At 48.5% G+C, this 25897-nt stretch overlaps 1 protein-coding gene across 1 annotated transcript in view; it reads left to right on the top strand.

Moving 5' to 3' along the window:
- The first annotated feature begins 8649 nt into the window (after window positions 1–8649).
- SEC14L5 (SEC14 like lipid binding 5) overlaps window positions 8650–25897 on the top strand; it is a 30042-nt gene continuing 12794 nt past the window's right edge. The window contains exons 1-4 of the mRNA XM_053992270.1: window positions 8650–8721; window positions 22700–22849; window positions 22957–23088; window positions 25173–25301. Coding sequence (XP_053848245.1) covers window positions 8659–8721; window positions 22700–22849; window positions 22957–23088; window positions 25173–25301 — 474 coding nt within the window. The 5' untranslated portion in view covers window positions 8650–8658. The remainder of the gene's footprint in view (window positions 8722–22699; window positions 22850–22956; window positions 23089–25172; window positions 25302–25897) is intronic.

Raw genomic sequence — 25897 nt, 5'->3', positions numbered from 1 at the left:
GCTGGTGTGTCTATCCCAGTGCTGGAGGCTGTGTGGGGAGCCTCTTCTTCCTCTCAGCTCCACTGTGACACCTGGACTGAAGCCCACGTTTAGAGAGTGGAATACACCTCCACGCTGCTTAAATGGGGCTCTAAAAGGGAGGTGAACTCTACTGCTGAATTTTTAAAGCAAGCCTTTAACCAGTGCTGATTTTCTAAGGGTTGTTGAACACGTGTGGCAGAGGGCTGGACAGCAGCTCCCCAGAGTGACACTGCAGAAAGGGCTGGGCTAGAGGTGTGAAACTGCCTTTTCCTTTCCCTTCTCCTTCTCCTTTTCCTCAGGGATCCAGGGGGATCCTTCCCCTGTGCAGGGCCGTTACCCCAGCACCTCCATGGCAAACCACTGCATTTTCTGGCCTCGCTGACTGCAGCTTTGCCACAAACCTCCTTTGCAGCTTCTTTCAGCTGCTTTCCTAATAAGGTAAATAGGAGTAACAATACCATGAACAATCCCTACAGTGATGTGCCAATGCATTGGAATTGCTGTTGAGGTTTTTTTAATTTATGCCACCAGATGAGGCATAGAAGTTGAGACAAAAGCAGAATTTGAAGTGAAATGCCCTTGTATTGGGGGAAGTGAAGACTAAAACGATATCTCCAGACCAGATGTCCTTCCTGGAAGACATTCTCCTTTCTAACTGCAGGAGTTCCTGGGCTGGGCTGCTGAGGGATGAGAACTTCTTTCTGAGGAGCTCCCATGAGAAAAAACTGAGGGTCAGTGCCAGCCCTTGAGGCAAACACCCAGTCCTGGTAGGTGGAAGGACTGTCAGGGCCCTTGGGAATGCCCTGGAGAGTTGGCCCTGTGTCAGGGGAAAAGGCAGCCCACTGACACTGGAAAATGCCAAGGTGACCTTCTGGCAGCAGGAGAAAACAAGTATTGGAAAATAGGAATTACAGTCAGGGCTGCACAGCAGAGAAAAAGATGGATTGGGACTCACCAAAATCTCATCCAGCTTTTATAACCTGAACAAAAGTGAAACAACCACAATTGTGGCACAAAGTAGTTAGAGGCTGGTGCAAATTCTGTAGCAGGAAGATGGAAATAGTGCTTTATTTTTTCTTCTATTTTCTGTGAGGAAATTTAGTAGTAAATGAGGAACAGGAGAGACATACTTCTTTAAAAAAGAAAGTTGCATTGTGATGGGAAATTCAGAATATTTATTTATAAATAAATACATTTTGGTTTTATTCTGAATATATATTTATAAAGTAGATGTTGCAGGCCTTGAGTAACTTTGTGGCTTTTGATGCCAAGTTGTACTGCAAAGGTCTTTAGGAAAAGTGCTCTGACTCCACAGGCTGCAGCCTTGGGAGCTCTGACATTTGATGGTCAGCGGTTGTTTTTGGGCTGTGTCAGGCTGGTCTCCTCAGTCTGAGATAGCAGAACATTTCAGGAAATATTGCTGATCAGAAATAGTACTGCAGCTTCCTGAAATGTCTGCCCAGATAAGGGGACACCCCACAGCTGGAAGTGATAAGGAGGCAGGAAAAAACAAAGCAGTAAATGTGATGTTACTTCAAGACCAGCAACTTCAAGGCAACGGGGCAGCTGGTCCTTAGGGAGAACCTGAAAGGAGGTTCTGAATGTGCAAAACATTCCCCTGCTGGTCTCTCACATCCCTCTCCTCCACCACTCCTGGTGCCACACGCCTCTCCTGCCCCAGGACCAGCTGCTCAGCCACTCTTTGACACCCCAAAGTTGGGCAGTGTTGGCATCATTTCCTCCACAGAGCCACGGCCCCAAGGACTGTCACTGAATAGTGACAACTGCCCAGCACATGGCCTGACAAACAGGGACCACTCATCCTGAGCTGCAAAGTCCCTCCAAGATTCACCAAACTCTGCACAGGTTTTCAGAGAGGGGGAAGCTGAGAGGTGAGGATGCCTCCCAGTGTCCTTCTCAGTTTCACTTATCTGAGTGATCCCCTTGTACCTCATCAGAGAGTACTGTCTGGGGAATATTTGCTCAAGGAGTGGGTTCACAGGTGTGTAGTCAGGTAATAAATCAAACAATACAGTGCAGTGATAGAGTAAAGGGCTGAGGTGAGCAGGTCCCTTTGCTCTGACCTACCCTGGGATGAGCAGGATTAGATTGTGTTTGGGAGCTGTGGCTCTGCCTCCTCCTGCCCTGACCCAAGAAGGTTCCTCTTCTTCAAGGGCAGGAATCAAAGAAACACAGAACATCCTGAACGGAAAGGGTCCCATCAAGGTCATCAGGTCCAGCTCCTGGCCCTGCACAGGACACTCCAACAATCCCACCCTGTGCCCGAGAGAATTGTCCAAGCACTCCTTGAGCTCTGGCAGGGCTGTTGCTGTGACCTCTCTGTAGGATGGGGTGAGCCCATCTCCACACACACCCCTCGTTATTCTCCTTTTCTGCCCACATGAGACCCCACCTGGAGACGTGCCCGGGTCTGGAGTCCTCAGCACTGGAAGGACACGGAGCTGCCGGAGCGAGTCCAGAGAAGGCAGCAAGATGATGGAGCAGCTCTGCTGTGGGGACAGCCCGAGAGAGCTGGGGGTGCTCACCTGGAGAAGGCTCCGCGGAGACTTTAGAGCCCCTTGCAGTGCCTAAAGGGGCTCCGGGAGAGCTGGAGAGGGACTTGGGACAAGCCAAGGGGGAACGGCTTCCCACTGCCAGAGGGCAGGGATGGATGGGATATTGGGCAGCGAACTCCCCCTCACGGCCCGGACCCACCCGCCCCTCAGCGAGATGGCGGCGGGGGGCGCGGGGGGGCCGCACGTGCGGGGGGCGGGGCCTGCCCGCGCCCCCGCAGCACAATGGACAGCGCCTTGCGGGGGGCGGGGCCGGGCCGCGCGGGGGGCGGGGCCGGCAGAGGGGCGGGGCCGCCGCCGGAGCCGCCGAGAGCGGGATGGGTCCGGCCGGGCTGCGCCGCGCCCGCGGTGAGGGGGAGCGGGACGGGCGGGAGGGGAGCCGGGGAACGGGATATGGGTGCGGGAATATGGGTGAGGGATATGGGAGGTGGCCGCGGTGGGCAGCGCTCTCCGGGGGTCCCTCGGGGCGGCCGTGTGAGGGGAGGGCGGGTGGGTGTGAGGCTTTTCCTGCCTCGTGTGCCCGGGCGCGTCGTGAGGCGGCGGAGCAGGGGCGGTGGTGGGTGTGGGGCGCCGGGAGCCGCTATCCTTCAGACACGGGAAGCCGAGAGGGAAATTTTAGTCATAATCCTGTGGGGTCAGGGAAGGAGCCGGTGAGGACCCGCGCGGTGGGCTCGGGGTGGCGGGGGAGCCCTTCGGGTCTAAGGACAAAATACAGCGGGTCTGAAGTTGTCGGGTTTGTGTTGTGCCGGGGGCGAGTGCGGCGGGCGCCGGCTGAGGGGCGGGCGGGGCTCGCTCCAGGTGGGCTCAGCCGTGGACGGGGCTGCGAGCGGGACCCCGGCACCAGCCCGAGCGGCTCCGGAGAGCCGGGCACGACGAGCTCCCCGGGGCTCGGGGTTCAACAGCTCCACCCTGAAACTCACCCTGAAGTATTTATAAACTCAAAGGGTGACCCTGATCAATGCTGTTAAATGCATTCATGGATTTAACAGGTTGCCCAGAGAAGCTGTTGCTGCCCTATCTCTGGAAGTGTCCGAGGCCAGACTGGATGGGGTTTGGAGCAACCTGGGGTGGCAGGGCTAGAACTAGCCCTTGACAGGGGCTAGAACAAGATGGGCTTTAAGGTCCCTTCCAAACCATTCTGTAAATCCATGTTTTCAAGTCAGCTTCTAGGTGAACCAAGTATATTCTCTGGGTCACTTGGCTAAACTCCTCCAAGCAGTAGAATTGGTCTGTAGATGGTGAGAAGGTGCTTGTGTTGATGGCACCACTTATCTGGTGGGGTTGATGACAGCCAGCCTCTGCTCAAGGAAAATACAGCTGCAGATTTCACTCAATGCATACTGAAGCAGTTTGCTGGTGCTTTGTTGCGAGTGAGCTGCTTCCTGGCTCCACTCTTGATTTACGTGTTAAACTGAAGCATGGGGTCCTTGGCAGAAGAAGGATGTGAACTTGTTGAAATGGGTCCAGAGGAGCCCATGGAGGTGCCTCAAGGGCTGGATCCCCTCTGCTCTGGAGCCAGGCTGGGAGAGCTGGGGGTGCTCACCCGGAGAGGAGAAGGCACCAGGGACACCTCAGAACCCCTTGCAGGGCCTAAAGGGGCTCCAGGAGAGCTGGAGAGGGACTGGGGACAAGGGATGGAGGGTGATGAGGTCCTTGCACAGGTTGCCCAGAGGAGCTGTGGTTGCCCCATCCCTGGAAATGTTCAAGGCTAGGTAGCTTGGGGCTTGGAGCAACCTGGGATAGTGGAACCTCTCCCTGTCCAATGCAGGGGGGGAAACAGGATAGGCTTTAAGGTCCCTTCCAACCCAGACCATTCCAGGATTCTGTGTTTCCTATTCTTAAATTGTGTTTGAGAATTGAACTATTTCCTACACTGGATGGATAAATGGATGTGGTATGACTTCCTGTGGAGTAGTAAGGTGAGGAATGAGGGGGTTTACTTCAGGAATGCCTATCCCCTGCTACAGGCTGGCAAATATCAGGGAGTTAGTGTATTGCTGTGCGTAAAAGTTCCATGGTGATTCTTTGGTGAGAAAATTACCTTATGAGATGGATGTGTGGAAGTACTGGGCATGGAGCTTGTTGTGATACACAGATGAAAGAGAAAGGAAGAGAAACAGCTCTAAGAGCAGAGTGCTGGACACTGTTCCGTTTCCTTCTTCCCCTCAGCCAAAAAGACTGTTCCCTATTGTGTGGTCGGGAATGTATAAATGTTGGTGTTTGTGTTGCTTGTCTTTGGTTTTGATCCTCGCCAGGACTCCAGGTACCTCTGCTAGGTGTAGGAGTAGTACCCAGGTTCCACCTCAGCCTGCACCTTCCATGCTGCTTCACTTGCTCCAGAGGTGTTTCTCAGGGGCAAGATTAAGCCCTGCCTGAGCAAATGTCTGCTTCTAAAAAATAGCAAAGGTTTATTCTGGCGCCATTCTGCCTTGAGCCTTCCTTATATCAAGCTTCAAGAGACTTGTTCTTAAGTTCTTAGGTGAAAAAGCTCTAATAAATATCCTACAGCTTGGTACTGTGTTGTTATTCTGTGTGTAAAGCATAAATTACAATATCTCCCTAAGTGAAAGGGGCCCCAGGCAGGGAAAATGTCACACACCTTTCTCTCCACCTTTCTCTAGAAGGCAGGAGGAAAGAATGCAGCCCTTGGAGTCCCCCTTTTCTAACTGGAAATATCAGCTTAGCTGGGTGCCACAGCTGGCTTTCACGTGGTTTAATGGTATTTGAGGAAGTCAAAAATCCTGCTATTTTCAGCAGTTCTTTGTCAAAAACAAAACAAAACAAAAAAGCCCTGCTCAGTTCTCTTCAAGATGAAAAGCAGCCACCACAGGTGGGAGAAGTTAATAAAGTCACTTGCTGCCAGTTCCAAGTCCAGCAGGCAGCTCCAGTGTGGAAGGAGCAGAGTGAGTTCTGTGCCTGGCTGAGAAGCAGGGGGTTTGATTCAGGGATTTCTGGGTATTTAATCTAGACACTCAGTTTCTGATTTCCAACCATCTGGCTGTATTCTGTCAAGTAAGCTGCTCCTGCAAATAGTAGAATAGAAGTCAAGCATATGGAAAATCCCTCAGGTGTGCAGTGAGTGATTCTGGATGAGAAGGAAACACACAGTTAATGTCACTGCCTGTCCCTTTGCTGTGTGTGGTGATGTGTGTTCCTCACGGGAGCCCTCACAGGCCTGGCTCCTGTGCTGGGGGAGCTTTGCACAGAATCCATTTCTCTGGAATGTTCCCAGAGTTACAGCAAGTGTCATCAGGGGTCCATATCCCTCCTCTTCCCACCTCCTTCCCTGGAGCACCCAGCAGGTGGATCTTGAGCTTGTAATGAGCTCTCTCTGCTTGGTTCACAGAGGAGTTGTTGTGTGGGCTGGAGCAAAAGGGGTGCCCAGGGAGCTGAGGCTCTCAGGGCTCAGTGCTTTTGGCACAGTGTGTCACAGGATGCTTTGTGAAGTGTGGTGGCTGCTGCTGTTTTCTGTGTTCAGCTGTGCAAGAATTGAAATAATTTAATATCTGCTTCGGATGGTGGTTAGTAGCCAGATTTGTTGCTTCAGTGCATTGACGACTCCAGCCTCTGAGCTTTTATCAACTGCTCTGGGCTTGGCCAGCTGGTATTGAGCCTTTTTCCTGGTGTTTCCCCAGGGATGCTCCAGGTGTGCCTCCACCTGTGGATTGGGGTTTCTAAGTGGTCATGCTGTAGTTCAGTGGGTCACTGCTCTTCACCTGAGTTGTCTTCCCTAATATGTTTTTTTAGCCAGATGCAAATTGGAAGTTGAGCAGGGAGCCTGGGCCACTGTAGAGCTGGAAGGATGTTTGAGGAGCAGACATACTCTCTGATTGGGTAGTTTCTTTCTGGTGGTTGAGCATACCTGTTTATAATTTGAGTGGAACACAAGATGAATTTAAAAATACATCTGTCTTTGGTGCTAAAGCCCTGGGAAAATGCACATCTTGAGCTAATATGGCCCAGATGCCCAATGGTAACATCTGGGACTCTGTCCTTATCAGTGCTAATCATCATCTTCAGCCGGGTGTGCCAAGTAGCCACCTTCACTGCCTTTTCTGATGTTTTTTTTTCCTTTTTTTCCAGGACTTATGGCAGGAGTCCCTGTTGCTTTGAGAAGCACAATGACCATCTCACAGCTCTGTTTGGAGGAGAGGGCATAGAAGGTCTGCTGCCACTGTACTCTGACGAGGTATGAAAGATTTCTAGGGCAGGTGTGAGTTATCAGCTGTCATTTTTCTACAGCTTTCTGTGGGTGCAATAGTCACTGGCTCTTTTCTCCAGCCTTCCCTCAGCTGGAGGAGCACAGAGGCAATAAACCTGTGGCAGTCGGGTCCAGCAGCTACCGGGAGCAGCGGGTCTGTCCAGGCAGCACAATTAAGGCTGCTGAGCTACAGCTTGTGCCATCCCACTGTTCTGTTTCTGGTGCCTCTCTGGGTGATTCTGGACTGGTCTGTCTTGAGCCTTCCTGCTGTGGAGGTTTCTGACCTTCTCCTGCAGAGGTGCAGGAATTCCTGGTGTAGGAGGTGAGGTCAGAATAAGCAAGATCCCAGGTAAATGTGCTGGACGAGGCTTCTCCCGCTCTATTTGTGCTCACGGGGAGGGTCCCTGCCCAGCCTAATCATGTTACAGGTCGTGTTCCAAGGTGCCCTGTCCTGTGCCTCTTGGCTCGGGTATCTGATACCTGATAGCACCCGGGCTTCCTGAGATGTGCTTGTGCTGCTCCTCCTGCTGCACTCTGGGTTGGATGCTCTGCTGGGAGGTTCTCTCTCCATTGACTGGCTTGGCATGGACTGGCTTTTAGCACCAGTGGGACTGAGAGATCCAGCGAGCCCTGACCTTTGCTGCTTGGGTAATATGATCCCCTGCAGAGGAATTGTCTGATCACTGGGCCCTATTTCTCCAAAAATCCGTCATTCTCAGGTACTCAAACTTTTCAAGTCCTTTTTCCCTCGCCCTTGCATAGATTTTACAGTGTGATGGCATTTTGCAGCAATTTTTGAGGGAGAATCTATTGCCTATTCATATTTCACCTCTAGTTTTGGGCTGAAAATGTCAGGGATAAGTTGTCTGAGTGCTCTGACTGTTGAGTTCAGCGCTACACTGCGTCATGTTGCCGAGGGCTGTGTCTGCTCAGCAGTGGAATTTGAGTGGGGTGGAATGAGCACAGTGCCTCCAACCAGCCGTCCAGCCTTTTGTGTCCTGATGTTCGTGGATGGTATTGGCAGGAGCGGTACAAAGGAATTCCTAAAGGAATTGCAGAAAGCAATCTAATAATGCTTTTTATAATGATTTGTGTACTTCCCTTGAGATGCTGGTTACTGATGCATGTTTGAGAGTTAAAACCCTGGCAGGAGAGTCTGAGGGAGGAATCCCGATGAGGACAGTGAGAGGTGGCTGGGAGCAGGGAAACGCTGAGGACGGGATTGTTCCTGTTCCCTGCAGTTCTTGCCTCAGTTGAGCTGGAACAGTGGGCATCCAGGCAGTGGGATGTGATTGCCAGCTTAGCATTGAGCATGTTCTTCCAGCATGCTGCTTCCTTTTCCTTCCTTTCAGTGAGCTAAAACAACTGAATCCTACTTTGTGCACAAAAGCATTTAAAACACGGAGGTATGGGAAGCTGTGGAAGCTTTCAATGAGAAAGATTTTGCCCTAATTATTACAGATATAATGTAGGGATGGGGATGGGGGAAGAATTGCGATGTAGGCTCTGTAAGGCTCCTAAGACAGGCTCCTTCTCCAGAGTACAATTCATTCTGGCTTTACATCTCTGTGCTGTGCTTTAATTATTGTGAGTTTTGTTGGAGGTCTAAGTTGAATTTATTGCAGTAGTGCTGGCAAGCAGCACAGCATGCTGGGCACAGCTCTGGACTGGGACTGCAGAGACTTGCTTCTGTCTCTACCACTTACTAGGCAAGATATTCTACCTAATAAATCCCCTCTCTATTTGTAAGAAAGAGCTACAACTTCTAGTAAGATCTGTAAAAATTGCCTAGAATGTATTCGCTGCTTGGCGTAGGGGATCTAAAATGTTCCGATTTCTCTCTATTACAGGTGTGTGGTAAAAATGGTGCAGAAATACCAGTCCCCAGTTCGAGTCTACAAATACCCTTTTGAGCTCGTCATGGCAGTGAGTAACACTCAGCACTTTCCCTGCTCCAGCTGCTGAGGGCCAGTGGGAGGTGGGGGACTGTGGGTTTGGCTGGATGTCTGTGACAGTCCTACTGCAGGAACAGAGCCTCAGCTCCCCTCCTCTAATTTTCCAAGAAAAATAAGGATCAATATCTCAGCATTAAGAATGGCAGCTTAGTTGTTAGAAGGGAAAAAAACAAACAAACAAAGAAGAAAAAAAAAGAAAATCCAACCTTATGTAATTATTCTTTGACATGGAAGGAAAAAAAACCTGACATTGTTAGGCAGGGTCAGTTTGTGGCCAGATACCTTCTTTGCTATATCACCAAATGCCACTCAGTTCAAAATCTGTCCAGATGTGATCCCAGTCAGCACTGTAGTATGGATGTATCTACAACTGGATTCTGGATAATACTGAGCTTTTTGATTTGGTTAAAGGCTGGAAATCTTTGGAAAAAGTCTTCTGTATTGTTCTTCCCCATCCACTCTGTGATTGAACTGTCAGGAGACCTCTCTCCAAATCTTGTGATTTCCGCAAGGGGCTTGAGGGCTATCATTGAAGTTCATTCACTGGGGATGCAGAAGGCTGATGTTGACCGTGGGAGCTGCTTTAGGCAGAGTTTCTTTGCAATATTCTGGACTTTGTCACAGTTAGGTGTGAATCAAATACCCTTCTCAAAGATTTGCTGCTGCATTTCAAGGGCAGCATTTGGGTGTTGTTAGAAGAGCTTGCTTATGGAATCTTGCAAGGTTTTGTTTTGTAATCTGCACAGCATTTCAGTCAGCTGAAGGGATCCCAGGCTTGGTGTTTGCCACTTTTAGCCTGCTGCTTCCTCCATTGCCTGTTCCCAGTTCCTTTAGTTTATGGGAACCCAGAAAGAGGATGGAAAGCTGCAGCTGTTGCAGACAGCTGATGTGATTCCCATGAATGGAAGGGAGAGTCTCTATTGAGTTCCTCTTGACAATGTGGCCTCTTCAAGATTTCTGAGAAATGCCTTAAGATTTGTTTTATCCAAAACAGCCTTGAATCTTTTATTTCAGCAGTTAAAACTGGGGGCATCAGTTTGTTCCTCATTGTGAACAGGGGACCCCAAAGGTAGCAGCAGCTGAGACTGGTTGCTGTTCACTTTGCTCTCTGATCATCCACATGAACACTGCTTTTGCTGACAGTTGAGCAGCTCCCTCCCAAATCCACCCCATTTTTCCCCAGTCTTACCCAGATTTGCCATGTCTGTTCACAGCTAAACCACAGAATGCGCCACAGAATTGCCCTGACCAGTCTGGGGCTGATGATTGTGGCAGTGAAGCTTTCCTGGCTGTGGTCTTTGCTCTCTCAGTGCATCCTGTGTGAGAATAAAACACCAGTACCTGTGATGAAGATCCTGGGAGCCTTTGCTCCATGCACACCTCTCCACATTCCTGTTGTCTCTATTAGCAGGATAAAGCTACCACCAGATGCTCCTCAGTCAATTGCCTGCCAATTGAGGAGGGTTGCCTTGAGACAAATCCTTTATAAGCTTGTTAGCACATGCCTAAAGGCTGGTAGGCTTAATTTTGAAATGGTTTAATTTTATTTGCTTTCAGTTTTTAACAGAGTTTAAAATTCCCTGAGAGTGAGGGCTGGGGCTGTAAATGTCATCCTTTAGTTGTTTAGCAAATCTTAGCAAAGTTGTTAGTCCTCTTTCTCATGAACAAGTTCCTTTTCCAGGGTCACCCTGCAGACTGTGCTGTGGAGTAGAGAGCTGAATACAGACCCCTTAGCCCTCCCCTGCCCCGCCATGAAAATCCTGTGTTCCCAGCAGGATCTGCTGTTGTAAAGCAGCATTTCAGTCTTGTGCTGGTCCGTGCAGGCTGAGCTGGATGCAGAGTTGGCTGCCACTGCTGCCGCGTTCAGACGGAGGCTCCCGCTCGTGTGGAGGCAGCGCGGATCTCACGGATCTCGCAGAGCTGTCAGGTACCAGCTGTCAGTTGCTGGAAGTTGTGCAGGGAAGAGTGGGAGTACGGTGAAGCTGTTTTGCTCCTCAGCACGTGGCATTGCTGTTAATCTCCTTCACCATAAATCTGACAGCAGCTTCCTCAGCACTGAGATTCAGCTGCTTTCATCTTTTCCCCTCAAATGCTGTGTGGGAACCTTTGGAGTGCTGATGTCTCAGGCTGTGGTAGGAAAGCAGAGGTCACAGGGGTGACCCAAAGACACCCCCATGTTTTACAGATCTCTGGGCACCCTTCAGCCTGATACACTTGTGCTTAATTCCTCATGGGGGAAGATCATCCCTCACAACACAGCCTGAACAGAACATAGGAAGTAAGTTGGGAAAAGTATTTTTCCCTCAGAATCTCCAGTGTTTGCACCCTAGAAAGCAGTTGGGTGTACTTTGCTCACATCGGAGAGTTTGAGAAATAGGGCTGTCACAGCCAAATTTGGCAAGCAATTCCTTGTTTCTGGGCTGGCTCACACAGGTCCACAGGTGGGCCCTTTGTGGAGCCCACCCTCAGGAACAGGACTTCTCCTCCTTGGACTTGTGCAGAGGCCATGTGTGTGCCTGAGGCTGTGCTCCAGGGATGAGCTGGGGCTTTTCCTGGTGATACCTTTGTTACCGTGTGTCAGGATAATTGTCTCTGGATTTACACTCTGCTGTTTGCTAATGCTCCTGCAGCTGGGGTTGGAGCATTTGCCGGTAGGAGATTTGATGTGTATTCCAAGTCCTTGGAAGAACATTCCTCTTCTTGCTCTCTTTTCCAGTCCTGTGCATCTGCGGAAGTAAAAAGGAATCAGCTTAACAAGTCTTTTCTTGTCATTTGGGAGTTCTGAATTTTTTCTTTTTTCTTGTCCTTCCTTCTAAAACAGATTTAAGCAAAGGGTGTTTTTTTTCACACCTGTCCAAGGTCACTGTAGTCATTTCCACCTGCTTTGTTCCTAACTTGGATTCACATTAATGGATCAAAAGTATTATGCTCTTCAAACACATATTCAGTGCCTGACACCTTTATACCTTATACTTGAAAAGAACCTTGACTTCTGTTAGGCTTTGTTATCTTGTCATGTTTTTCCTTTCTATTTTATCTTTTTCGTCTGTGTCCTCTTTTAAATGGAGCTGTTCCTCCAATGGATTGTCCATGCCTCTCTGGGCCTCATCTTGTCTTCCCTTCAATTAGATCAGTAGATTTGACATTGCAGGTCTTCTAATTTTATCTTACAGCCAAGAAAATTCCCAAGCATAAACTTACTTTTCATTTTCTTTCTGTTGTGGTTGGAAAGCTAAAAGGGATTTTAAAAAATGTTATAATGAATGAAAAATCCAGAAGGAGAGGTACCTGTGCCACATACGAGTGATGCAAATATTTGTGAGCCTTCTGTGATGTACTGGGGAGGAGAATTTGGTTTGGGTGAGAGAGTCCAACATGCAGGAAAGGGCCAAAAGAGAGACATACTGCATATTTAATGTTATTTGCAATGAATTATTAGGTTAGATGAGATAGCTGTGGCTGGAGGGTTTCACCTTTGAACGTGGTAGGGAGTTGTGTTCCTGTTATTTTTAGTAGTGCCTCAGCCCTTCACACTCACAGTTGACATGGACCATTTTCACACACTTTAGGGGATTTATAGAATTAAGTCCCCAAAGCTACAGGTTGGGAATAACCCCCCAGAGACCTTACAGGGTCTTCTGTATGTGATGGATAATTTCAGTTGCTGCATTAGTGGTGCAGATGAGAAGTTTCTGACAGCACGTGTCAATAATTTGCTCCTCTTGCCACAGTGCACTTCATGCTCAGCTCTCGCTGCTAAGAGCAGTTTATGGTTTCTGCTGCAAGACAGGGATCTTTCTGCACTACTATATAAAAATAAGTCATGATTTTGGGAAAAAAGAACAAAGATCAGGCATTGGGATGTTTGCAGGAGCATTAGCATTAGTGCAGTTGTATTTTGTGCTTGAAACAAAATCGCCGTGGAGCCCCACATGTGCCTGATGTGAGTCAGTGCTGCTTTCTGCTTGACCTCATTTCTTGGTGCTGCCCACGGCATGTGCTGACACATATCTGTGCAGCTGGGAGCCCGAGCTCTTGGACACACACATGGGGAGCCTTGGTGTGTGCCTCTGTGCTGGCTCAGTGCTGCTCATCAGGCCAGGGCAATTCTGCTCCTGCAGCGAGAATTTGGGTGGGGGTGGCTCCTCTGGGGTGCCTGTTTGGTGTGGGGCTGTTTCTCATCCCCAGCATCACTCAGAGTCTCTGACAGACCTGTGGCAGCTCAGGAGCCCCCTGCCTGGCTCTGCAAGTGAAAGCTGTAGCATCTGAACTCCTGGCCTGCACTTCCAAGCAGCTCCCTGACTCTTCTAATTTTAATGGTGATTTAGTGTTCTTTGAATCACAGAACAGTTTGGGTTGAAGGGACCTTAAAGCCCATCTCACTCCTGCCATGTCCAGGGACATCTTCCACTATCCCAGGATGCTCCAAGCCCCGTTCAACCTGGCCTTGGACACTGCCAGGGATCCAGGGGCAGCCACAGCTGCTCTGGGCACCCTGTGCCAGGGCCTCCCCACCTCCCAGGGAACAATTTCTCCCCAACATCCCATCTAACCCTGGCCTGTGGCAGGGTGAAATCATTCCCCTTTGTCCTATCACTCTATGTCCTCATCCAAAGTCCATCTCCAGATTTGTAGGTCTCCAATGTTCTTTACATTTAGTTGATCTGCAGTTTATTTCACAGGTAAGACGAAGTAGGAAATTAACAGTGGATGGTTCTGTTTCAGCTCAGTATAGTTTGAGTGTCAGAGGTTCTAACAAGCTGAGTGACAAGTTTAATTCAGGCTACAAATGCTGCAAGTTTATTTAAAGTCAGAACTTACTTCTCATGGAGTAAGCAGCAGAAATATTCCTTCTCCATCATCTCTACTCTCTCATCTTGTACACAGGGTCATCCCCATGAAAAGCAAACATCCATGGTCCCAGAGTGAGATGTCTTTCTGTTGTGCCTGACTCAGGAGCAGTCCAATGATTCTCACTGGGTTTGGCAGTGGTCCTCACTGCTGTTCCTCAGCCTTCTCTGCACTGTTTGCTCACTGGCAAAGCTTTTGCTCCTTTCCGACAGCTGAGGATCTGGCCCAGGGTTAGATGCAAGAGCCACCATCCAGGACAACTAAAATCCAAATGCATCACTCATTCCACAACCATCCTAACATTCTTTTGTGTCACGAGTGTTAGGAGGTTTGTAGATGCAGGCTAATTGAAAAAAAAGTGGGCCCTTTGTGGAGCCCACCCTCAGGAACAGGAGTTTTCCTCCTTATATTGCTGTTTTGGCTGTCAGGCTTAGCTGGAGGAGAAGAAACTCTGAATGCTGGAGGTCAGGTCCTGACAGCCAGGACTGCTTTCCATACACTTTTTCAAACTTATTTTCCTTTTCAGCATCAACATGCATTGTGTTAAAGTTTTTAGATTTTAAGTAGCTTTTATTTAATAACTTCTTCATGTTGCCTTTAGCAGACTGAATGTATAAAGAGACTGCTTAAATCCTGGTGTGCTGAGTGTGCTCTCCTCCCTAATGCTGTGGTGTCTTAAAGGGTTTGATTTTTCACTGGCTGATGAAGTGATGCTCCTGCAACAGAACCTCTGAGCTCCCTTTTGCTACTTAACACCCAAACAGCTCGGGGTGTGCTGGGAACAGATAAGTGCTGTGAGAGCTGTACAATGCACAAGCAGGCTGATGTCTAGCAGAGGTCACATCAGCTCTGTGGGTTTCTTCAGAGTGACAGTTCAATGTGTGTGTTCACAGCCTAGCCAGGCCTCAAAGGCTGCTGCTGTCTTGCTTCCTAAGTGCTGCAGGTTCTTTGTCAGGTCACCTACAGTGCCATGGCACTGATGCACCACAGAGGACACTTTGGGGGGTTCCTGGATGCCAAGTTGTAGTTACAGGCTGGAATAGCCCCATCTGGGGCTCCAAGTTGTTGTCACTATTATGGTATTGTCACAGCCTGGTTTTAATGATGCCATGGGGCATCTTCATAAAGAAAAGTAGAATCTTAACTAAAATAGTAGAATCGTACTAAAATATTTGATGCTGGCTCATAGCCTCTGCTTTCAAGTGTGAGCTCTGGAGCCAGGAGAGGACTTGCTGCAGGGAACAGAGCAGTTCCTGGCAGCTGGAATCCTCAGGAGCAGCAGTGAAGGCACAGAGGGCTGTGTGGAGCAGCCAGGGCGGTTGGAGTGGAGCTCTCGGTGCAGTAGCTGCAGGAGTGCCAGGGGAGAGGATCCTGCTGCCCTCTCTGTGGGTGGCTGCAGGTGGCACAGGGAAGAGCTTTGCAGTGTGTCCAGTGCTTGGGAGCTCCTTTGCAGCTGCTGTGATGCAGGTAATGGCACAGTTTTTAGGTACTGCCTGAAATGGTATTGCTGGGTAGCAGGGCCCTGGAGATGGAGAGAGAATCAATGTGCAAGGGGGAAAAATGCTTCAAAAGAGGTGTTCTTTGGTGGTCAGCCCATGCCACACATGACATGAAATGTCTTGATAATAACCTAAGCACTTAAGAAGTTAAGAAATCCCTGCAAAACAGGATCTGTTTTGTTTGTTATTGATTGTTATGGGTATATGTTTCAGATTTTTATTGATTATAGATTGTTGGGTATATAAAACTTGACAATTCCTCCTTGGATGTGCATGGTCTGCCTGCACCATGGGCTGTGCCAGATATTTTAAAGAAGGCAGCTTCCCTCATCCCTACTTTTTGCCACGTTTGGAAGGTGAGTTTGCTGTGACTGCCAGAAGCTACTGGGTTAACATTTTATGCACTTAGAGATAATCTAGTGTTGACTCAAGACATGATGCTTCAGTGTGACTTGAAGGCTTGAAACTCTGCTGTCAAGATACACTAAAAATATCCCCTCATCTTCCTGCTGAGCAGCATTTGGCACCAGGAGCCTGGGAGTGATGCTCTGTGTGTCAGCTGGGCTGGCTCTGCACTGGGGGCTCAGCCCCAGGCCCTGCCACCTCCTCCTTTGGCATGAAGCAGGTTGAGAGTGAGCAATAGCTGGGAAAGAGCTGACATTTCTCCTGGGACCGTGGTGTGGGATGTTTCCCCTCAAATAAGCAGAAAGTGTTTGGTGAGTGCTGTTTGTCACAACTGCTGGATGATGGAAGAGCTGCTTTCTGGGAGGAACTGATGGAAGAACTGTTGGCAACATCTGCAGTCGCCCTCAGTGTGTTTTGTGGGGATGATAGAGGTCTCTGAGAGCTTTGCCACTGCTTAGACTCCATTTGCTGGGCAGGATGGTGCTGGCACCATGTGTGGGCTGGAGATGGTTTACACTAATTCCAAGGGTCTGTACAGGTTTACTCACCTTCTCCAGCTGCAGCATGGAGGTTATTTCCTTGAAGGAAGGGTTGTGTCTCAAGCTTAATCTGGCTGGTGCAGGGATGGCTGAGCTCTGAAGGGAGCTCCAGTTCAGAGGCACAGCACAAGGAGACACCTCCAGCTCTGCTGTACCACCTTTTTCTCATCTTCCAGTAGTGACCAAAAGACCCTTCTCTACTGAATGTGTAGGTGCAGAAGATGAATTACAAACTCTTCAGTAGGGACTAAAAGAATTGGTAACATTTAGGATCATAATTAATCCTTACATCTCAACCAGTATGGGATTGTTTTAATTGATAAGCACAGTGGCCTTCCCAAGTCTGACCCTGAATCATGGCCAGTTTGTATAAATCCTCATAGCAGCTTCTGGCAATGGCAGAGTGTCCTTCTGAGTAGCCATTAGTTTGTGAGCCAGCCTGTTTGATTTTGGGGTGAATCATCAAGCAGTAAATGTGTGATGTGACACTTGACTGCTGCGTTTTGCTCTTTCAGGTGTTACTCACACCAGATCTCTGCTTCCTTGCCTTCCCATTTTGGTTTCTCTCTCTCCACACTGGGCTGTGACAAGCAGTGGTTCCTGGATAAGGTGTCACTTCCACGGTTTTTTGTAAAGGCCAAAGCCTTGTGCTGTTGGTGACCCCAACTGCTCCACACAGAGTTCCTTCTCCCAGCAGAGGAGAGAGAAGGCTGCAGCAGGACAGCTTGAATGGGATATTGTTCTTTCTCAGACAGGTCAGGCACGTTGGTGGCTTCCTGGGAGGCCTTTGTGCAGCTGCAGTGCAGGGCCTGGGTTTAGGAGGTTTGCTGTGGCCCTCAGTTGTGCCTGTATTGCAATAGATGCTTCTGCTCCCTGAATTGTTTCTTTCACCAAAATCTGAAGGAATGAGGCAAATTATTGGCTGTAGTCCAGGCAGAGATAACACTGGGTCAATGTTTGTAGCCTGGGTGCTGTTGTCCCATGCACTTCTTGTTGGCAAATCTTTTTCCTCTGGCCAACAGAAGTGTTTCTTTTTTTCCCTTGGGCCCCAAACACTTTTGTTGTGCATACTCTGCACCTCCTTGAAAGGAAATTCTCTTTTCCCTGAATCAGTGTCTTTCTCTACCCTAAATATAAATTTTGTCCCTCCCACATTGTTCCTTGTATATTTTATCTTACTTTGTGGCTACTGGGAAGCTGGTATCTGATCTGTTCAAAGCACATGGATTATTGTGTCTGGTGTGTGCAGACTCTGTGGTTCCCTTCAGCACTGAGACCAAGCAGTGGGAGGAACTGCAGGATGAAATTCCTTTTTCCTAGAAGGCCTGAATCTGCAGAGGAATATTTATGTATCATTAGAGCCGCTCAAAAGCTGCTCCAAATGCATCCACTTCCTACTTAAAAGTGATGAAGTGTCTTCATCTTGCTTCTCATCATCTCTTTTCAAAGGGATGATGATCTGGGCATCTTCAGCTCAAAGCCTGGTATTGTACCTCCTCCTCACTTCCCTTCTTCTGAACACAGGGGTTCCTTTTTCCTGGCAACCTGCACATGGCTGTAACATGACCTTGAGGAATCTCATTAATTAAGACAGATTTAACCATTATCTGATCATGAAAATTTGAAGTGTTTTAGCATGAGGATGAAGTCTTCTCCTTGTCACATATTCGTGTAATATTGACTATAAATTCTGTCTACATCAGGTGCGTCACAATTAAGTTTCTTTGTGCTCCACACAATGCAGTTTTCCCCCCCCACAGCTTTTGTACTCTTGGAGATCCCATCTCACAGAAGCTGCCTCTGGAAGAAACCACTCAGGACCCAGCAGGCTGGAGGGAGCTGCCTCGAGGTGTGCAGGGGGTTTGGCTGCTGAGGTGTTTTGTTTCCTGCAGTAATTCAGTGGTTACACGTCCCTGTTGTTGTGCATTCCTGAGGTCTCTGTGGTGTAAATTGATTTCAAGGTCACTTCCTAGAAAACCCTGCCAAGGAGAAACAGGAGTAGCTGTTAGAAAGATGCTGCCTGCTGGCTATGTCCTGTGGCTCCTGCAGGAACAGCAGTGACACAGCTCCTAAAGTGGAGGCAGGAGCACTCTGGCACTGTCAGGATCTCTGACACCCCAAAGCTGGGAATGTGCAGGGCTTGCAGAGGGCCCTGCTCTGCAGGGGAAGGGGCTGAGCAGGTGGAGTCGGGGGGAGTGTAAAGGAAGGTAATTTCCTCTTTTCTCTGTGGCTGTGAGGCTTTAGAATGTCACTTTTGGGGTTTGACACTTGTGGTTTTGTATAATTTGTTCTTGTTTGGCATCTATCTGGCTGACCTTTGGAGTACTGTCTTGTCACAGATGTGGGGTTCGTACTGGTTACTGAGAGTTTGTACAGTTCAGAACACTTCCAAGCATGGCTTCTTGCATTGTTCTCAAGCTCTCTTCTCACAAGCTGATTTTCACTTTTCGATGTTGGTCCATAATCCATTTGGGATGGATATTTACCAGAGCAGGTAAAACCACTTGGATATATTTCCCAGGAGATCACAGGGCAAAAGCTTGGTCAGATCACTCTGCTGGTTTCACAGTCAGCCATATCACTGTTAATGATTGCTCCTTGTAATTAATCATTTGTCAGCTTAAGTGGGGTCTTTGTTGGGATGCAGAGGTCACTGCAGCCAGCTGGAAATATCCTTATCCTAGTTTGGGCTCTCTTCAGTGTGAAAGGAAAATCTGACACTATTGAACCTTTGAGATCTTTGACTTTCCTGCATGTTTTAACTTTTCAGCTAGAAATTGTTTCACTTGTGTTTTTTTCATTTAATTTCTTCTTTTCTTCTTTGTTGATTTTTTTTTTTTCATTCCAATGAACTGTATCTAAATTTTTTGGGGTTTTTTTGGTTGTTTTTTTTTTTTTTTACATTTAGATGCACCCAAAAATAATTGGTTATAGTTCTAAGCAAAAGATCTTGACGAGTTCAAACAGATTCTGGGTTCCTCTGTCTTGCCCTCTTGTGAAATTTAATGTGTAATTTCAGTTTCAGGACTGCAGAGATTTAAACTCTTTGAACTGTTGGTCACAGTCTACTACAATAAAAACACTGATTTTTGCAACAAATCTTTGGCCAGAAATCTGGGGAAAACCAACTTGATTTGGGGAGGACACTGGTGGGCCTGAGCCAGCACCCCTTGTGGAATGGTTGGTTTGGGTATGAGGTGCTAATCCCAGTGGGGTTTAGAGGAAGGGAGGAAGTGGCTTCATGGCACCATGAATTTTATTATATATATTTTTGATATATATCTGATTCTGTTGGAAACTTTAGTCATCCCAGTGTCAGTCTGAAGTGCAGACCCACAGTTTAACGCACAGTGTTAAACACTGCTGTTGTTCCTTCTGGGAAAGGAGAGGCACAGAAGGGAGAGACAAATCCTAGTTCCTATATCCTGCCCAGTGAAGAATTCCTGCAGGAAGGAGCTGAAAGAGCAAGTGCAGGCAGCCAAAGCATTAAAACAATTAATACTAAATATTCTGTGCCTTTCATTTCTCTGGGATGTTCTGTTTCCACCTTGGACTCTGCAGAATCCCAGAGGAGGAGACATAACAGCCTTGTGATGGCTTGGAAAAAATCAAGTATTTCTCTGTCTTTATAACCTCTCTCAGTTTCCCTGTTGCAGCAATGGGCTGTTGCATAGAGAGGATGATTTTGATTAAGAGGATTCTGCTGGGTGCAGAAATGGGTTGCTCTCCTGCTCAGCTCAGTCTGCAGGGATGGAAATTTTGGGTGCTCTGGGAACAGCTTTGCTGTGTCTGCAGCGTGGGGCTTCAGCTGTCCTTCATGTGATCTCAGGCATCTTCCCTGCTGTATTTTTAGAGCTGTTGTGCAAAGAAGATTAGCAAAGGACTTAATATCGATGTGGATATGGATTCTTTGTCAAATATGGCACTGTTCCCCCTATTTAGGCAATGTGTTTGGGCTCGTGTCACAGTTATATCACCAGGCTGTGCACTGCCATGTGCCTCTGCCCTGGCCTCTCTTCCTGCTCCAGATGTTGTTTAGTTGACTGAAAAAGTGGCTGCTCTCTTAGTCCTGGTCTTAGTTTTGCTGGATCACAGTTTATTAGGGAGCCTGTTTCCAGCTGGATCGAGTCCATACTTAGTGGAGAAAGAAGCAGCTGGGATTTTAGATCCAGTGGTTTACCTTCAGATGGGAGCCACAGGCACCTGGATTCAGTGGTGGTTTCAGACTGGTTCTTGTGGTCTCTCTGTGGTGAGGGGACACTTACAGGTGAAGCTGTTCAAGTGAGGCCTTTGGAGGATCCTGGTCCCCCTAGAACAGCTCTTGTTTGTCTGGAAACTCCCTCAAATGTTCCTGGCATGGCTGCACCCCTGAAAGAGCAGAATCACAGAATAATTTGGGTGAGAAGAGACCCTAAAAGCCCATCCAGTCCCACCCCCTTGCCATGGGCAGGACACATTTTGCTGTCCTAGGCTGCTCCAAGCCCTGTCCAGCCTGACCTCGGGCATTTCCAGGGATCCAGGGGCTGCCACAGCTTCTCTGGGCGCCCTGTGCCAGGCCCTCAGCACCCTCACAGGGAACAATTTCTTCCTAACATCTGATTTAAGTGTGTCCTGTTTTAGTTTAAGACCCTTTCCCATTGTCCTATCAAGCTGTCCACCCTTGCTGTGGAGTTAATTGGGGCAGCCTTCTCTCAGGGAAGGGCTTTCAGTGACACTTCTTGAAAGTGTGTTAAGGGCATGTGTACAGAGTGTCATGGGACAAACTGCTCAAAACCATTTGCTAAATATTCTGGTATCCCAGTGGCCTCTGAAGGTGTTCTCAGCATGTGCTGCCCAACCACTCAGGACTCCAGCAACTTAGAATGGGTGGCCTGAAGAGATACATTTTGTATGTGCTGGAACAGAAAAGACCAGCAAGGTGAAGGCTTTGGCCTCAGGATAGCCCTGGGTGGTGGTTTGGAGTCTGGAGGGTTGGGAGAGGGCAGGTGGAAGCACAAATAGGAAGTGTTGACTCTGCCTTAGCAGATGAATGGGCTGGCAAGTGCAGAGAGGAGAGCAGTGACTGAGGTGTGCAGCCCTCCTGCCTGGTGGCCCTGGAGCAAAGGGCACCAGGAGGGGATGGCTGAGAGTGTCCTGTGGCAATGCCTGACACAGATCCATGAACTCCCATCCTAACAAATTAAGCTGCTTAAAGCAGCGAGTGTGCTTTTCTTGGCTGGAGCCAGGTGGATCTGTGTTGGAAACAGACACCATGGGAATTTTGGATTTATCTAAACTGGTTTTGTTATTCCTGTGATGAGGAGTGAAAAGCACAGGTAGAAGAACAGGAGGAAGGTTCTCTGAGAAGTGTGGCAAAGCAAGCAGGATATTGCTGAGGAACTGGGAGAGCAGAGTTTCAAACCTGCGTGCTCTGTTCTGGCCAGGACTCCAGCTGGCAGCTGCCTGCACTTCCCTCCTGATACTGGAGCAACACGATAATCTGAAATAGCTCCTTTCCCGTCCAGAGGTCCGGGAGCAGGAGATATGGAATGTGTCCTTAAGTGCCTGGGCTATTTTGGGAGCAGGGACATGAATCTGTGCAGGGGCATCCAGGCTGTGCATGGCTGTACTCATGGGGAGCTGACAGCACAGCCCAGCTCCAGCATCAGCACATCAATGATTGCTTTTGGGGCAGAGAACTCATGAACATTTTTATTTTTCTGTGCTGTATAAAATGGTGGTGTCTTCTGGAAGATGGGAAGATGACAGCAGTTCCTAGAGGAATTGCCTTGGAACGATGGCAGAAGCATCTTACGATGGAAATGTGGAGCTCTGAGAGTCCAGTGGAAGGAGAGCACAGGTTCTCTTCCTGGAACAGCTGCACTGGAATTCTGGGCAGCTTGTGCAGCTACCACATATTTTCAACAGCAACACAACATGCAAGAGGTTTTACAGAAATCCAAGGAAAACATTCCATCCTGCAAACATCTTAGACTATAGTAAGAGATGAAGTTAGGGAAGGAGCAGCAGCAGTAGGTACTGTTCATGCAAGTTAGCTTCACTGTAAGTGCCAGGGAAGACTGGATTTCTGCCTGAGCTGCTAAAGAAGCTTTGGAGAAAGGGCTTTTCAGAGGGATGTGCTAAGAGAACAGGGAAGATTTCAGAGCCAGGACAGAGTTGTTTTAGAAAGGGATAAATTGAGGCAAAGCAAGTAGCCAATAATTGGTGGTCTTACTCTTGATAGTTTAGGGCAACAAGAACTGTTTGACACATCACATTTTAAGGCTTCATACAGATAGTATTGACCCAGAGATTATAATATCTAAGTCTTTAGCCAGCAGAAATCAGCAGAGCTCTGTTTGCTTTTGCTAGTTAGGAGCTTCCTGATGTTGAAGTGATGATTCCCTTCCTAGTATTCTTCAACAACAGAATTCTGTTTCTACTTCATGTGTGAAGGAAAAGTTATGTTAGGATGTGCTTGGCTGGTGACTGACGTGGTGCTGTCCCTGCTTGTACCTACTCTGCTTTAACTTCATCTCTGATAAAACTGGGGCCAACTCCAGGGTTCAGGGACCTCAGGTTTTGTTGGACTTTCACTGTAAGGGAATGAATTAATTCAGAAAGAGTTAAAATTGATTTACCCAGAAGCTGAAGTTTACTTTATTTTCACTTCTAGGCCTATGAGAAACGCTTTCCTACATGCCCAGAGATCCCAGTCTTCCTGGGGAGTGAAATCCTGCACGAATCCAGGAGTGAGGACGGAGCCATCCATGTCATTGAGCGAAGCTGCAAGCTGAACGTGGATGCTCCCAGGCTGCTGAAGAAGGCAGGTGGAACCTTGGGAGCAGAGAGGCTGCATTCTGTTGGCTGTCTCAGATAGACAAAGGCTCCTAAAGTTACTCTTGTCTCTCTGTGTTTCCCCCTCCTCTTCAGATTGCAGGGGTGGAGTATGTCTTCTTCATCCAGAAGAACACAGTGAACTGGAGAGAGAGAACGCTCCGCATCGAAGCCCACAACGAGACCTTTGCCAACCGGGTGGTGGTCAGGGAGACCTGCAGCTACTCAGTGAGAGCCCTGCTGGGGCTGTCTGTGCTGGGAGGGGGGAACTGTGCACTCGCACACAGGGGGAAGGTGCCTGAATGGGTTTGAGCACCCCTGCAGCGCTGGGCTGGGATTAGAGACTCTGGGGCTGGAAAGGCTGTTGGGTCCTGGGTGTGGGATTGTCCAGTTGCTTTGGACGAAGGGCCGGGAGAGACAAGACCAGGAGGGATGGCTTCCCACAGACAACTTGGACATTGGGAAGGAATTCTTCTTTGTGAGGGTGGGGAGGCCCTGGCACAGGATGCCCAGAGAAGCTGTGGCTGCCCCTGGATCCCTGGAAATGTCCAAGGTCAGGTTGGGAGGCACTTGGAGCAACCTAGGATGGTGGAAGGTGTCCCTGCCCGTGGCAGGGGGTGGAACAAGATGGACTTTAAGGTCTCAATGATCCAACCTAGTGATTCTGTGTGTCCATCCAAACCATTCTGTGATTTCATAAGGCTTGAGAAACTTCTTCAGGTTGATTGTGATTCCCTGCTTGGAGTGAAAGTGGAAAACAGAACTGCTGGTATTCCCTCAGTTCCTTTTTGATTGAAATTCAGGCTAACAAAAACGTCTAGAGCTTAGGCATGTCTATAAATCTTGAAATCTAGAATTAAACCCTTACTATTCTTTATTATAAGGGCCTGAGTGAAGTCTGCCCATTTATTTTGCCCACAAATAAGTGAAAGTTTTAGCACTTTGTTCATCATTATTTTCATGCTCTAAAGCTTTGGTGAAAGGACTTGAGCCTTATTTGTGGCCTGGTCTGTCTCTGTGGCTGTTTCTGTGCTGTTCACTGCAATGGTGCTCTGAGGGCCCAGTCACCATGAAATAGCTCAGCTGTTTCTGGAAGCAATCAGATCCTGCTTGTTGTTCCAAATGTCCAGCTCCTGTTACTTACCTGCCCTTTTGGCAGCTGGACAGCAGCTCAGTTTCTTGGGAGTAAGGAGGCTGTGAGGAGCTTCAGGCAAGAGGAGGAGTGGAAAAGCTGTGAACATTTTGGATGGTGAGGGTGTTCCTGGGTCAGAGGTCCCTTGGTGGCTGCAATGAGGCTTCCTAAAAACTGCCTAAAAACATCCTAAAAAATGCTGTAAATTAAACTTCCATCATCAAAGGCACTGACAGGTCTGAAATGCTCCCAGGTCAACTCTGAGATTGTTACACTTGCTGATTTTGGCTGTGTCCTTAGGAAGGAAACGTCAGCATCTGGGCTTTGAGGGGAACAGGGTGGGAGCTGCTGGCTGCATCCTCAAGATGGTTCCCTGCTCTATTTTTACCAGTTCCCTTTTCCCTGCCAGAGTGCACCGGAAGCAGGTTTATTCTCATCTTTCCTTTTCTGCAGTGTTCTCTGAGGCAACTTGGAGAAATATGATCCTGCTCCTGCAGTTACTTAATATCTCTCCAGGGAATTTGTCTTTTATGGTATCTTTGTGTGGGGGCTGGAGTTGTTTTTATTTCGTGTCAGTTTGTGAACAGCAGCACCTGCAGAGAGAAGGCAGAGCCTTCTCGGGAAAGGTTAAGTTTAAAAGAGGGAAGGATTCTACCATATATAGAGCAACAGAGAGGAAATAAGGGAAAGGTGTGTGTTGAGCTGAAGAATGGGGAAACTCCCTGCTCTGCCATGTCCCCAGTGTTTTGGGGAGAAGGCTAAGTCTCCCATCCAAAACTAAAAAAGAAACCTGGTTTGCATTTTTCTTCTTTTCAGGTGTAGGTGTTTTAATTGCGTGTTCCACAAGGCCATCTCTGTCTTTCCATAAGGAGACCTTGACATGATGGCTTGAAGTGGGCAGTTCCACTGCTATTTTTGTGCAGCTTTTACTACAACAGTTCAGGCAGGGATGGGTTTACATCTTGATTTCCTTGTGCATGTGAAGAATGTTGGGCTAGCAAAAGTCTAGATGTCCAGTTCGCAAAGGGTTCTCACAACGGGAATGAACCTGGCTGGTCACTCCAGGTCTGGCAGTGCCTCCTCTGCCCCTCTCTGTAGCTGTGGAGGTTGAACAGCCAGTGTGGTGCCAGTGCCATGAGCCATCTGCCACCATCCCTCCTGTGTGTTCCCCTGGCTGCAGGTTCACCCTGAGAACGAGGAGTGGACCTGCTTTGAGCAGTCAGCCTCTCTCGACATCAAATCCTTCTTTGGCTTTGAAAGCACCGTGGAAAAAATTGCCATGAAGCAGTACACCTCCAACATCAAACGGGTAAGGTGGGCTTCCCTGGCTGCCTGAACACCCTAGGCCCTCTATTTGCCTTTCTGTAAGCAGACCCAGTGTAGTTTTGTGCCCTTGCTTACGGCTCTGAAATCCCTCAGTTGGGCCAAGGAAGGCAAAGCCAGTGTGCAAAGAGCACAGAACAGAGCTGGCTGAAATGTGGCTGTGCAGAGATGGAGCCGGCTGTGCCAGAGGAGCACGGCACTGGGTGCTGTGAGTGCAGGGCTGCTGGACACTGAGGGCACTCTTCTTGTGCAGGAAGGGAAAGTTCCAGGTGAAAATCATGCCCTGCATCTCCAGAGCTTGGGCTTGGGTCAGTGCCTCTGGGCTGCAGAGGAACAGGGCAGCTAATTGGGTTTGGGAGCAGGAGGATGGGGTAAAAGTGTTAGAAAGGCAGCTGCATCCATAACTGGGATTTGCCTGGCCATTAGTGTAATTCATCATTCACAGGGGGCTTTGATACTGGAGGTTTTTTGACAGGATCATGGGGATGGAAGGAGATATTTCCCCTATGTTTATCCTTAGCAGCATTCATCATCTGTCCTGAGGAAACTCCAGTGCCTTGCTGGCTCTGGAGGAGGCTTTCT

This window comes from Vidua macroura, chromosome 16 (assembly GCF_024509145.1).
Source record: "Vidua macroura isolate BioBank_ID:100142 chromosome 16, ASM2450914v1, whole genome shotgun sequence".
NCBI lineage: Eukaryota > Metazoa > Chordata > Aves > Passeriformes > Viduidae > Vidua > Vidua macroura.
The sequence above is the reverse complement of the archived record's forward strand: the minus strand, read 5'-3'. Positions and strand labels throughout refer to the sequence as shown.